We start from the raw sequence: 14,236 nt of genomic DNA, 5'->3' as shown, positions 1-14,236 counted from the left end.
ATAATTAAACGTTCGATAAACTTAACCTGTCTTGTTCTGTTGATTTTGTTGTTGTTGTAAATTCTGATTATTCCTGAAAAATATGAATGCAGTCATTGAGTTAAAACTTGGTTTGACTGGCTTGCGTAACAGAATGACGGGTTTGTGGAATAGCCAGGATTTGTACTTATGGGGAAAGACCGGTTTTCATAATGGCTATTGAGATCACTGATGTTGTGTTTTAAATAGGCTTATATTATGAACGCTTGAATAGGCATACTGTATTAACGCTTTAACACAGATTGCGGAGTCTCCTCAATATCAAACTCGAACAATACTTTTCCTGTTCTTTGTAACGAGAGGTAATGTAAGGGGAACTAACTCACCTGCATATGGACCAATGTACCTATGTGCTTTTGACAGCCATAGCAGATCTAGAGCACACTTTGAAGGGTTTGGCCTCCACCTGGCCTCCCCCTGTAACATCCACCCCACCTCCAGTTTACCCACCCCTCACTCCCACCCCCATTCCCCATGTCAACATCAAACACAAATTGTGGGCGTATAGTTAGCGACCCGAAGACAGTGAATGTGAGTCGGTCGAACGTTTGCCTTTCGAGTATTCGACGATTTAGTATGTAAAGGAGTTACTCTGATTACAAACAAATCGGACTGTACGCAAACAACAGTTCACTTCACAGTTAACACAGGACAGGCCCAATGAGCAAGACAATATTAATCACTACTTCGAAGAACTTTTTTTGGTGTCGTACCAACAACCTAAGAAGTCAAGGGTATTATAAACATGATTGGCAAGTCCTCCCCGGGCACACTTCCTCGCGCTGTTGCGTGGCGCCGTCTCCCTCCTCCGAACGACTGGTACTATCGATGTATGCGTTCTCCATCAACAATATGGAAATGCTCGTCAACATTGGTTACGCCAGGAACCTCTGTGGTTTTAAGACCCCTGATTCCTTTAGCAGATGTTTAATATGCCCGCACTCCCGCCGCCTTTTTTAGCTTTTACCCCCTCGTTCGGGTTATGCGTTGCTGTTCGTCAGTGTCTTCCCAAGCTATGGGAGCTGTATAGGCCAAGGGTAAGATCATTAAATAGGAAGAGAACACCGTCATGGGTAGTTTCATCAACCAAACATGACATTTGCGGTACCCTTCGTCCGCATCAACGCCTTCACTGACAATAATGACGAAAAAAGGGAACGGACGCAGACACTCACAGCCCGGGCCAGTCAGTGACTGATTTCAAGACACCCAGGAAACCCCACTAAATGCTGTGCTTATGTTTCCCCCTAACCCCAGCCCTCTTGCATGAAGCCTGCTTAAAAAGTGCACTTGCTGACGTTTTAGCACGTGCGGTGCGTTAGTGGTTAGACGAGCGTGGTTATTATCCATGGAGAGTTGTAGTGTTCCGCCCCAGTTGTTGGCGAGATGGCTTCTTTTTTACCGGCTGCTGGGTGCAGGCACTTTATTCCACATACACATCCAATTTCACAATAAGGCTTAATTAGGCATCGTTAGCAGTTCCGCTCTGCGTCTAATCTGTGTTGTCTTAGTAGGGGTTTTCTTCTTCGTCGGTTTTCATCTAATCAGCAACTTCGTTTCCTGTTCCAGGCTCAAAACCAAATGTGAAAGATCAGTCCTGTTGCTCCTTACCAAGTCAGTTGAGGGGATAGGGAGGGGGGGAGGCAAAACTATACAGTTTTTCGACTGGTACTCAGATCTGCCTGTTCTACTTACGGCACTGACTCACACCAACAGACTCTCTCTGTCGTTACACATATTATTCCCCTCCCGCCCCGGCTTTTTTTTAGGTTTGGGTCTTTTGGTTTTGTTTTGGTTTAAAAACAAAATCTTTGTCTAATATATTCATGATACTTTTACGTTTAATGCGCACGCTATGAGTATTCATTATCCATTTTTTGGTGGGTGTAATTATCTACTATAGTATTAGCAAGGAACAATTGTAAGACTATGCTTTATTTAGCATTAGCCCTTACCCTTTATTATCGTGTTGTAAAGATCACCCTGTCAATCAATGAATCAGTTAATAAGTTTCTGTCTGTCTGTTTGTTTGTCTGGCTATCCGAGTCTCAGTGTCTCTCTCTTTCTCTCTCTCACACTTTCTCTCCCCCCCCCTCTCTCTCTCTCTCTCTCTCTCTCTCTCTCTCTCTCTCTCTCTCTCTCTCTCTCTCTCTCTCGATACAGGGAAACAAACTATAGAGTGTATTTCAAAACTAACCGTTGACCCTGTATGTGCCCAGGTTCTTCTTCTTGTTGGATAAGAGCCCCATACCACTGGAGCTGTCAGTCACTCCGTGCGCTTCACCTATTGTGTGGTCGTTGGAGAGGAAACCGCTTCCACAAGAAGATTTCTACGATGAACACAGAGGTCAGTGACACAATAAGTTACTCGCAGACCAGAGCTTTCAATTGTCCGATCTGATCCGAGTCAGATTGTAGAATTTGGAATGAACAAAATAATTAATAATAAAAAGAAAATAAGGAAAAGCTACCTTCTGGAATTTTAGGTTTTTTGCAGCAGGATCCCTGTCAGATGTACCCTGAAGCTTTCTGCTGACCAGAATTGCTGCCCATCTTAAAGGAGAGTCCTTGGAAACAAAATTGGTTTTAAACACATTCTTATTAACTTCAGCACTGATATCATGATTACTAACAAAGCGGACATTTGCAGAACGAAAGCAATCATAATGCTCATAATCAAGGAAAGAATTATTTTCTTGTAGCGTTGTGAATGGATTGGTAGCACGGTGTGCAACCCATCAACCTCGATCGGGAAGGAAAGAAAGACTTTGACAAGGTTTATAATTCCTGATGAAATCCGGGTTTCGTGGATTTCCACTCAATTCGTGATAACGAGATTCTGGTTTACATAAGAATGTAATTATCCATCTCCTGCTTAATTCGTAATAACGAGATTCTGCTTATATAAGAATGTAAGTTTCTATCTCCTTCTTCTCAGTTCGTGATAACGAGATTCTTCTTTACATAAGAAAGGAATTATCTACCTCCTTCTGCTTCATTTGTGACAACGAGATTCTGCTACGAGAGAATATAATCATTGATCTCCTTCCACACAATTCCCGATAGCAAGTAATGCTCGTGTGTGCTGATTAATGTATTGTGTGGTGCATTTGTGTGTGTGTGTGTGTGTGCAGTGGACCCATTCCTGGAGTTTCAGAGCAGCCTGGAAACGCCAGTGACGCTGGGAAACTGGTCAGAGGAAAGACGCCGGACGTACCGGGACCCCACCGCCTCTGCCGGGTTATACTCAATAACCATCACCTCCACAAGATCCGACTCCACGGTACGGATACTGGCTACAACCACGGGCGCCACGCACCCGGTCTACCCAGCCCTTCCTGCTGATCGCAAGGTTCGAGTCCTCGGCACTGCGCGCAGGAACGTCACTTTCGCCTGGCCCGACGCAGCGGGGGCCATCGTGGCTCGTCCTATCGAGTACTGTATTGCCGTGACCAGGGTCAGGAACTTTCGCACCTATTGCTCCTTCATGTCGCACACCGTGGGCGACGAGAAGCCCGTCCTGTCTAAGAAGGACCAGTGGGGCTTCAGCTGGGAGAAGGAGAAGCACAAGCAACTCCGGAGAAAGGCCAACCCTGTGGAGCCCATGTTGGCCAGAAAGATCGTCAGCCAACAGTGTGTGGGTTCCAACAGAGAGTTCACTTTCAAAGGTCGGAGAGGGAAAACGTACTACATGGATGTGTATGCCATAGACAAAGAAACAAACAAATCGGAGGCGTATGAAGGCGCTGAGGTCAAACTGCCGGAGAAACGTTCCAAGAAGATGCAAATAGTCGACGGTGGAAGGATGACATTAAAACTTAAGCAGGACAATGTCCCTCAGATGGTAACATTTGAAGCGAAAGAGCGGATGCCTTTGCTGTCGGTGGAGTTCGGGGTATGCGCTGGGAAAATTCCCTTCGAAATTTTGCATAACAAAAAGCTTGTTCATCGCTCAATAGTTAGGAGGTGGAAACGTGTTCGGATGAAGAACGTCCTTCCTGGAAACTATACCTTCAGGTTTCCCAGACTGAAGAGACGGAAGGCTTTCGTGTCCATGCACGTCACGTCACGGCCGTCATTGTTGACTTTGCCACGTGACATGTCCATCAATGTGTACCAGCCCATGACCACGTGCACGAACATAACGGTCGCCTGGATGGGCACCCACAAAAAGCAAAAGTACTGCCTGTACGTTAAAGAATTGTCTGAGATTCGCAGCCTCAAGCGACACAGGTGTTCCAGTGCCAATGATAGGCCCAAGTCAGAGCGCGTGCTGTGCATGCGATACCGCAACCGGGACGTGAACAAAGCGTTGATGAAAAGCACCATCACAGGGCTCAAGCCGCGAACAACCTACGTGGTGGATGTGTATCTCAGCCGAGGTCGTAGTGGGCCCGTGGCGTACAAGTCTGTTAATGTGAGAACCAAAGGAGGCCGCTGTTGAAACGAACTGCAGAAGATTACTATAACTGATCTGGCAGAGGAAGGGCAAACATCTCACCCTTCTCCATAGAGATGCTCAAGGCATTATTTGAGAAAATAATCATCTGAAGCAGGGGCAGGTCCCAGTAGATTCTTTAGAGCTGAAGGCAACTGAAGGCTACCTGTGCGATGCCGCTGGTGAACCCCCTTCAACAAACAGTCAGTTTGGGCAAAAGAAAAGAACGCCAGCAGTGCACAAGACAAAATGAATTCAAGATGAGAATGGATCTGTTCAAGAGGCAGACTATTAAGGATCCACCTTTATCAAAAAAGAAAAACAAAGAAAAATGTTGAAGTGCTTTTATGAGACATCGGAGTTGAGCCTTGCAAAACACTACTATCTATCGATGTGTGATGACTCTCAACCGAACAAGTGAACAGTGTAATGTAATACCCAACTGAGATTGGAAACAACGAGCAAAGAAATGGAACTACATCCGCGTGTGGAGAAATATTGGATTGTGAGTGTCAGTCTAGTGAGATTCTATGGTTTGAGTGATGACACTGGAATGTCACCCCCAATTTGAGGATAATATGCAGTGAGTGCACAGACAGTGAAGTCTTCGTGTTGTGGTTCATTCCAAAGGAAGGGGACTTTATGTTGGACATCAGGAAAACCAGTGTCAGGTTATCACTTTGTGCAGCTGGAAGTCCAAGAGATTTAGAAAATGTGTGATCAAAGGTTATTGCCAGAAAGGAGTGATGTTTCTGTTGGAGTTGTTAAAGTCATTTTTTGCCGTGCACTGATGTACATTTGTGATATGACAGGTGGGTCTGAACTGGTCTTCAATCCTGCTGGGCACAGCAAAGTTCCCTGACATGATTTATCAAGAAATGGCAAAACAGATTTCTCATAGTACACACCACTGAAGGCCACATATTCTATGGTTTGATACATGACAATGAAACATCCCCACAAAGGTGAGGATGATATGGAGTTATTTATTAAGACGATTGGAATATTATTGTTGTGCGTACTTTTACAAACCTCCAACCCGCCAAAACAACTACTACATCCACACTCCTCGACCCTTCACGGAGGTTTCGGTCTATATTTAAAGAAAACAACAATACACCTTTACTGACGGCTTTCAGAGTGAGCTTTGCTCTGGTACAACCATCGTGCATCACGGCTACGCTCTGTGTTCAGTTGCTGTGTACGTATAGCACTATTTCAATGTGGACTTTTGTCTTATGTTGTGAACGTTGTGAAATCCACTGGGAAACTAGTCTGGCATACCAGATGTCAAGAAGTGTGGAGAAACTCTTGTTCAACCCATGCTGTTGATATTTGAGTCCTCACTTGTGGATGGACAGTGCACGAACCCAGCACACAGTACTGAGCTCATGGTGATTCGTTTGTTGGACTAATGAGGATCCGCGATGGTTGGGGACATAATTGGGTCCTTCCATCCGTCAACTTGGGAGGGCAGGGCTGAAAATATTACAACTGTGATCCGCTGAACATGTTGCGTGTCAGTGATGTGTGTGTTAACTGTGCACGTTTCTGTTTACATGTATATATTGCAAGTTGTTGTTGACCGTGGAATATGTCAAGGATACGTATATTATTCTCGCGCGAAAAGTTCAGATTTATTTGTCTTTTTTTAAGGTGACATATTTTTTGTGTTATTTCATCCCTCGGTTTTAATTGCTTTTGATCTTGTGATCGTTTTAAAATCATGTTCATTTGACGGTATGCTAACAGCAAAGACTTAAGGTCATTTACATCTCCTCCCGCACCTTTTTCCTGAGCACAGTTCTGAAATAGTATATTATATACTTTGTTTGACGAAGGATACATTGAACATTTTATCATTTGTACATAAAAACATTGCATTTTTGTGTTGTAATCGAAACATTTGTTGGAAAACACAGTGATGTGACCGTCTGTTCAGTGTTTTACGTATATGGATTAACGCTACTTGACAAGTGACTTTGTTGTACAAGCATAACTGTTGTCAGTAACTGATTTGACATGGCTGTTAGCAGCTACGAGAGTAAACTACGAAGGAAGGATAAAAGGGGAAAGCAGTTCTATAACTTGACGTGAAAAGCAGTTGTAAATAGGCGAAGACAGTTACTTTAGTATGCGAACTCTAACGGATTGGTAGAGGTGTAAAAGAGTGGTATTTTTCGTCAAACAAGGCATCCTTAGAGAGCTGCTTTTTATATTCGCATGATTTTCTAATTCTCATGAAGTTAGTCTTCTTAAGTCTTCGTTGATAATCTGGACAGATGACGCAGTTCCTAGCTTCTAAAGCCTATTATCTTACCGCAGTGTTATGTTTCTTTCTTTTTTTACATTTAGTCAAGTTTTGACTAATTTTTTTAACGTAGAGGGGGGAATCGAGACGAGGGTGTGGTGTATGTGTGTGTGTGTGTGTGTGTGTGTGTGTGTAGAGCGATTTAGAGAAAACTACTAGACCGATCTTCATGAAATTTTACATGGGAGTTCCTGGGTATGATATCCCCAGATATTTTTTTTCATTTTTTTGATAAATGTCTTTGATGACGTCATATCCGGCTTTTCGTGAAAGTTGAGGCGGCACTGTCACGCTCTCATTTTTAAACCAAATTGGTTGACATTTTGGTCAAGTAATCTTCGACGACGCCCGGACTTTGGTATTGCATTTCAGCTTGGAGGCTTACAAATTAATTAATGAGTTTGTTCATTAAAGTTGTCATTAAAATCGATTTTTCGCAAACAGATTTAAAATTGATTGCATCGTATTCTTCATCACATTCTGAATCTAAAAATATATACATATGTCATGTTTACTCTTAAAATGTGATCACAATTAACGAAAATAGATTAATTAGTCTTACGATTAAAATTTAAGAAATCGATCCAAAAATGATTTCATCTTATTCTTTATCGTTTCTTGATTCCAAAAACATATAGATATGATAGGTTGTATTCAAAACAAGCTCAGAAAGTTAACACGAATACAGAAAAGCGCACTTTCCTACTTAGCACAATACGCTCCCGCGCTATTCTGGCGTGTGCATATCACTGCGTTTTGCACGTGGGAGGTGAGCGATTTCCTTCTCGCGGGGATTTGACGAAGCTGTACTGTCTTGGTGAAAAAAATACAGTGCGTTCAGTTTCATTCCGTGAGTTCGACAGCTTGACTAAATGTAGTAATTTCGCCTTACGCGACTTGTTTTATCTTCACAAGTAGCATCAGACTTCACTGTACAATAGGAAGGTGTCCGCCAGTTATCTCTTTGAGGTTTTGGGTGCTTAGAGAGTACCGTGCCCCTTGCGGGGGCATCAAACATCGAGGTCACAAGCAGGGTCAAGGGGAAGGTCGGCTGGGCGGACAGGAGACTACAATAGGAAGGTTTCCGCCAGTTATCTCTCTTTGAGGTTTTGGGTGCTTAGAGAGTACCGTACCCCTTGCGGGGGCATCAAACATCGAGGTCACAAGCAGGGTCAAGGGGAAGGTCGGCTGGGCGGACAGGAGACTATTGCAGGACATCTTTCCTAGCTTTCGAGTGATTTCACATTTGCAAATGATTGACCATGATATTTTCATACCTTATACCTGACGAATTAATCGATCGATTCACGACCGTAGGGGAAACATTCTTTGGATCCTTTGTCATAAAACGTTTGACCTGTTTGTGTTTTTTCTTCAGCTGAGTCTCAGAGTTGTAATACGGCGTCATTGTTCACTCTCTGGCTTATCGTATGTTTCTTTGAGGAGGTTGGAGACTTTGACAAGCCATGGATATTAGTCACAGGCATGCTGGAAAATGGGTCCGTGTAGTACCAGATTGCGAAATGATGTGTGCATGCGAAATCGTGGACTAAAATTTCCAACCATTTAGCCATCAATGATTTGGGACTGATCATTTGTGGTTGATTTATTTTAAAAATAAAAAAAGGAAAGGAACAAGGTGTTGTATCAATCGCTGTTATTACTTTTAAACATGACACATTCAAAGTTTTCCGTCGCTTATCAATCAAAAGCGAGCACTTTTGGGGATTGTTTTCTGTCTCTCTATGCTATGATTATAATAAACAATGACACGAAATGTTATCAGAAGTTACAGAATGGACTTAACAAAAACGCTTATAAAACCATGTCGGCGTCATATGGACCCCCCCCCTCCTCCCTCCCCCGAAAAAAGAAATCGCTTTCAGGCGCTCACAAAGTTCAAGAAGTTGTATTTTAATGCTGCCACCCGTTTGAAAAAAACAGTTTTGCTAAAACTGTTGATCAGATTTAAGGTCGATTTATCTCACTGTACTTCTTTGAAGTACCAGGGGAACAAGAAGCAAACAAGGAAATGGAACCTGTTCTTTATACAAAACAGTATAGACAGCCGCCCTGAAAAAAAGTTAACATTGAAGGAAAAATTGTGTCGGGAGTTATCCTGCAAGGTGTGCCAAGCCTGAAAATGCAGGTGCCGGCGTCGTTGTGCCGTGTATGTCACAGGTAACTTTAGAAGGGACAAGGTATACTCACGCTTATTTCACTCCACACTCAGGTTACTGAAACCGAGCGCTCGATACCCTGTAATTAGTGGCTGCCTTAGAGAGACTCGCCTGATTTGCGTCCACAAACATTTTCAAAAATATCCCCAGTGTTATAACACGCGACCTGTTTAAATCCAAAAATGAGAGAGATGAAATTTAAACTTGAGTCCCCAAAATACTTTGCATTTAGTCAACTGCAATGCTCGAAATATAGATAAATTGAAGGAAAAATTGTGTCGGGAGTTGTCCTACAAGGTAAGCCAAGCCTGCAAATGTGTGTCTGCTTTAATTGTATGTTAGCAATTAACCACGAGGTTAGAAACTCAAACACGAATGGAGCGAATGGCAGTCTATTTGGTGGAAGCGATCCTGGATGGCATACTTACGTGTGACCTCACCGGAACCAAGGTTGAGCCTGAGAGTGAGGCAGCGTCTGTATCTGAAATCTAGGAGTACAAGACAGTGTATTCTGGATTTACAGTCCTGGGTGTCCAGTCGGATTGACTTGTATGGGAGCCAGGTGTGCTAAAAGGTGGTTGGTTCAACACTGTCTGTGATGGTCCAACCTCCTCTGCCTTCTTTTGATTCTTAAAGATATACATGTATGTATCTGCGTATTTTGAAAACGTTATTCTACAGATTTAGTAATGTAAGAAATGTGTTTTATGAAAACAATTCCATGACATAAATGAAAAATGTTGGGTGAATTTTGGGTGAATTTTGCATACTCCTTTTTGTTTTAGAAGTATCAATATGGGATTTTAGTACCCCCCTCCTCCCCCCCCCCCTCCCTTGTTTTGAGTCTTTTAAATGTATTGATTATAAAGGATGCATTTGTGTTAAAAAATGTTTTACACAAACACAAAATTCCCCGTATGGCCTACAACATAACGTATAGAGTCTCTACTTTTGGCATTCCAGAATGGCTAATCCCTGGTGTAATCAGTTAAAAGATTTGACATGGAAGCAAACCATGCAAAACATGTACTCAACTGGTCAAAAGAAACTCAGACAGACAAGATGAGACACCAAAGATCCAACGTTAAAAATAACACCGAAAACAGTCATCATGACTAAATATGAACGGAATATAAAGAAATGATGGCGGCAACCAAATTACCAGTGCACTGAGGTGCTATCAATTGTAATATGTAACAACCATTGTATCACGTTTAAGGATTATCAGTGCAGTTGGTGTAGATCTTTTGGTTGTAACAACTTGTTTTGCTGAACGATGGAATCGCTTGCTTTCACTTGTACTTGATCAGAGAAAGAAACAAAAGCAACAAGATGTGCATTCGGCGCATTAAAACAATATTCTTGTTTCATCATTCTCGCAGATGAGGCTGATAACTATTTTCTTGACATATGTATTGAGAGGCGCTAAACGACCAGTCTTCCCTGGTTGCAGTTCGCACCCCGATTTCCTGTAAAAAGGGGGGAACTAGGAAAAAAGAAGAGTAGAAGAAGAAGAAGAAGAGGAAAGAGTTTTAACCACCGCAGTGAAGGATGATGCGTTCTCACAGGTGCTGTCTGAAACCTGTCTGGCTTATTAGTATATGGGGTAAGGCCGCCAAGAGATTGACTACAAATGTTGGCTTGTTTAACTTGTCTGTCGTGATGGCATCGGTCCGTTGTTTATCATGCTAATGGAGCTGAACATTTTCTGCCCCTCTCTCTATGGATTTGGGACATCACACGAAGTCAGTCAGTGAACTTACCTTGTCTCTTAACCCTTATCCCGGTCGCAACGTAAACTTGGCAAACAACAAAAAGTTTATCGCGCTAGGTTTTTGTTTTTGTTTCTAAAAATTCATTGATCTATGCTAAGAACAGCAGCTGCTATGACTGTTCATCACATTTTTAATCGGAGTTACTTTTTATGGGGGTCACGGGGCCATTTCTCGAGTGTCGAGTCATTAATCAGAACAGGCCAAAAAGGTACACTTTATGCATAAAGTAAGGACATATAGTAATTAACCTGTCTAGTGCAGGTTGTTCTTTTGAAATAATCATAATTATAGCGAATAAGGAAGATGTCAACTGTGTCAGATTTGGAAAAAGCAGATTAATCATTCTGCCTAGGTTTGTCTGAACTGACCCTGCCTTTCCATTTAAAGTTCATCGGATGTGATTGAAACTTTGTAGGATTATTCTTTACATCAAAGTATTTACATCTGTAGCCTTTTACGAACGTTATCAGAAAACTAACTAGCCTTTTCTGTTCGGCAACACACAACTTAACGTTGGGCTTTTCTCGGAAACTATAAAAGTGACTCAAATTTTATGTGAACGTGACTCATTGTGTTGTGAATAGCAATTTCTTCCTGTCCATCTGATGCCTCATATAATATTCTGCGAAAGTGACTCGATCGAGCGTTTGCTCTTCTTGTCTCTTATTGTTTTCATCTGTCTCAATGTTTCTTCCCTTACTTCCCCCCCCCTCTCTCTCACTCTCTCTGTCTCTCTCTCTCTCTCTCTCTCTCTCTCTCTCTCTCTCTCTCTCTCTCTCTCTCTCTCTCTCTCTCTCTCTCTCTTTCTCTCTCTCTCTTTCGATACAGGGGGAAAACTATAGCGTGGATTTTCTTTAATTTTCAAAGTAACTCTCAATATTATCTTGTTTGCTCGAGTTTTAGTTAAAAAGTAACCCTAACAACCCTTGCTGATCAATCAAAAACGACCGTAACGACATGATTATGATAAGTGTGCGTGCGTGCGCTGATGCCGTGTGTATGTGTGTGTGTGTGTGTGTGTGTGTGTGTGTGCGTGCGTGCGTGTGTGTGGTTGTGTGTGTGGTTGTGTGTGTGTGTGTGTGTGTGTGTGTACAAACTGTGACAGAACATTATGATCTGCAGAACGTTTGCTCATGTATGCATTTCATGCTGTTGTTGTTGTTTTCAGCGGGTAGAGGTACTCCTTAGTATACCGAGCAACAAAAGAAACGCGAAAAAATTCTGCAATGTTTGATTGACAAAATCTCCAACAATTATAGAGTTAGAATTATCAAACCACAAAAGTTTGATGAAGGCATGTTTGACCTAGCTGTTGTTTGATTATTTTGATGCTCCGACTGTTTCAACACACGGGACAAGCAGGTTTAACGTTAACCAAGTTTTGGACGTCTCTCTCAGTCAGTCTTCATCGCGCTCTCTGCCACTGATCGGACACTGGTGGCTTCCAATGATGTTCCTGGTATTGTCAGTGGTTGTATTAAATCGATCTCGAAGGCGTTGTGGCAGGAAATTGCGATCTTGTCTTATTGGGGTAATGCGAAAAATCCACCGCGTTGCATAACTGCAGTGCTTCCATTGTCAACAGAACATTGGTGAAGGTGATAGACTGTTGACATAGGTATGTTTAAAGCACATGCCAGCGCTTCTGGATCATCCCCAGCTTTAAATGGACCTGGCATTTTGGTGGTGTCAATCTTGGCATCCTGGCTGTTTCAAAAGTGAGATTGACAGCAAGCGTGCCATGGTCTCTTTTGGTTGCTAATGCATTAGTGAACACATCTCACACATCAGATTTCTCCTGCTCCATCAAAATAATTACACAAAAGCAAGGTCAAACATGCATTCATCAAACTTTTGTGGTTTAATAATTCTAACTCTATAATTGTTGGAGATTTTGTCAATCAAACAATGACGAATTTTTTCGCGTTTCTTTTGTTGCTCGGTATAGTTGTTTTTAACTGTTGGTCCTTAACATGTAGGGAGTGAAGCATTTTTTGGTCACACAAAATGTTTAGGATACTAAGGTCGTATTGATATATTAAAAAGATTTTTTTTTCTAATATATAAATCAAACAGTTGTTTTTGTATGTACTAACATTATTTGTTATTTTCTAGCTGTTTATTTCGAAGTTTCAAAGACAACTCAACAAATGTATGTTTTATCTTTTGCAGTTTTTATCGGATAGAGATGCGATCATCCGTTGTTCACAATTTTTAGGATACGAAGGCTATAATTATACAAAGAAAATTCTTTATTTACATATGAATAAAGAGTATATTTATTGTTGTCTTAAGTTTGTCTTTTTTTTTCTCGCTGTTTATCTTTGAGTTGAAAAAGACTACTGTACATGCATGCATTTGATCTGGTTGTTTTCAGTTGGTATAGGTTATACCCCAGTCACACACAGGCGCCGCTTCTACTGCGTTGTAAAATTGTCCGAGAGCGTGGCCAATCATGGGCTAAACGTGGGAGGATCTCCATGAGCGTGGTTTGATCGGGGTGAAGTCGGGAAGCTGCACGCTCTCCCCTCGCTTGCACAAAAGCCGGGTCGTGGCCCACGGAAAGCGTGGCAAAGTCTTAGCGGGAACGCCATTATCGTACATGCCAACGTGGTAGCATCGTGGTGAGATCTCTGTGGTCGTGATAAAACCACCATCAGGTCCGTCTTCGAAGGTGGGGTATAATCGCCGTCAAAATCCACCTCATGGCAAATACAAAAAAACTACATCAAGACTGTACTGCGCCACGACCAGGCTACGCTTGTTTTGTGCAGTTCAAAATAAGAGTATAGAGAGCGTGCAGCTTCCCGATCTAGCAGATCCCACCCCGAACAAACCACGCTCATTGAGATCCTCCCACGTTTGGCCCACGATTGGCCATGCTCTGGATTTTGACGGCGATATGCCCCGATTTGATAACTTGTACAGATCGGAGTAATCGGTATGGTCGTGGTGAGGACGTAGCGCTGTGTGACGGGGCCCTTAGTCCGAAATTCCCTGCCAAGATTGTTCCCCAACACTAGATTCATCCATAGTCAAATTTTAGGATACAAAGACCCTACCAATACAAATGAAATTAAAAACATGTGTTTCACATACAAATTAAGAATGGATTTATGTTTGTCCTGAAATTGTCTTGTGTTTCCTCTAAGTTCCAACGGGTAGAGGTTACAAGAGACGCTATCAAGAATGTCCCCGTATGTCAAAATGTATTGAGCGAAGTATAATTTGGTCATATATAACTTTTAGGATGTGAAGGCCCCAATGCTATAAAGAATTGTTTTTACTTGTTTAAAAAAAAACCCACTATGCTTATGTATTGAAAGTATTTTATTTTATGAATGTCCTAAAATGGTCTGTTATTTTCTAGCTGTTTAACTCTAAGTTGCAACAGGAGTTCTGAAAAAGAACTTCTTTACAAAGGGATGACGCTTGTACGTTAGAAATCCTACTGATGTCTACCATTGACTTGTATATGTCATACTGAATAAAG

General features: G+C 42.1%; 1 protein-coding gene across 2 annotated transcripts in view; it reads left to right on the top strand.

The window, feature by feature from the left end:
* The window catches only part of LOC138959779 (protein NDNF-like), a 54,335-nt gene extending 43,215 nt beyond the window's left edge, over window positions 1-11,120 (top strand). For both annotated transcript variants that reach the window (XM_070331391.1, XM_070331392.1), the window contains exons 3-4: window positions 2,259-2,386; window positions 3,174-11,120. In XM_070331391.1, the coding sequence (XP_070187492.1) occupies window positions 2,259-2,386; window positions 3,174-4,483 (1,438 nt within the window). In that variant the 3' untranslated portion in view covers window positions 4,484-11,120. The remainder of the gene's footprint in view (window positions 1-2,258; window positions 2,387-3,173) is intronic.
* The last annotated feature ends 3,116 nt before the right edge of the window (window positions 11,121-14,236 follow it).

The sequence above is a fragment of the Littorina saxatilis genome, linkage group LG2 (genome assembly GCF_037325665.1).
Source record: "Littorina saxatilis isolate snail1 linkage group LG2, US_GU_Lsax_2.0, whole genome shotgun sequence".
Lineage (NCBI taxonomy): Eukaryota > Metazoa > Mollusca > Gastropoda > Littorinimorpha > Littorinidae > Littorina > Littorina saxatilis.
The sequence above is the reverse complement of the archived record's forward strand: the minus strand, read 5'-3'. Positions and strand labels throughout refer to the sequence as shown.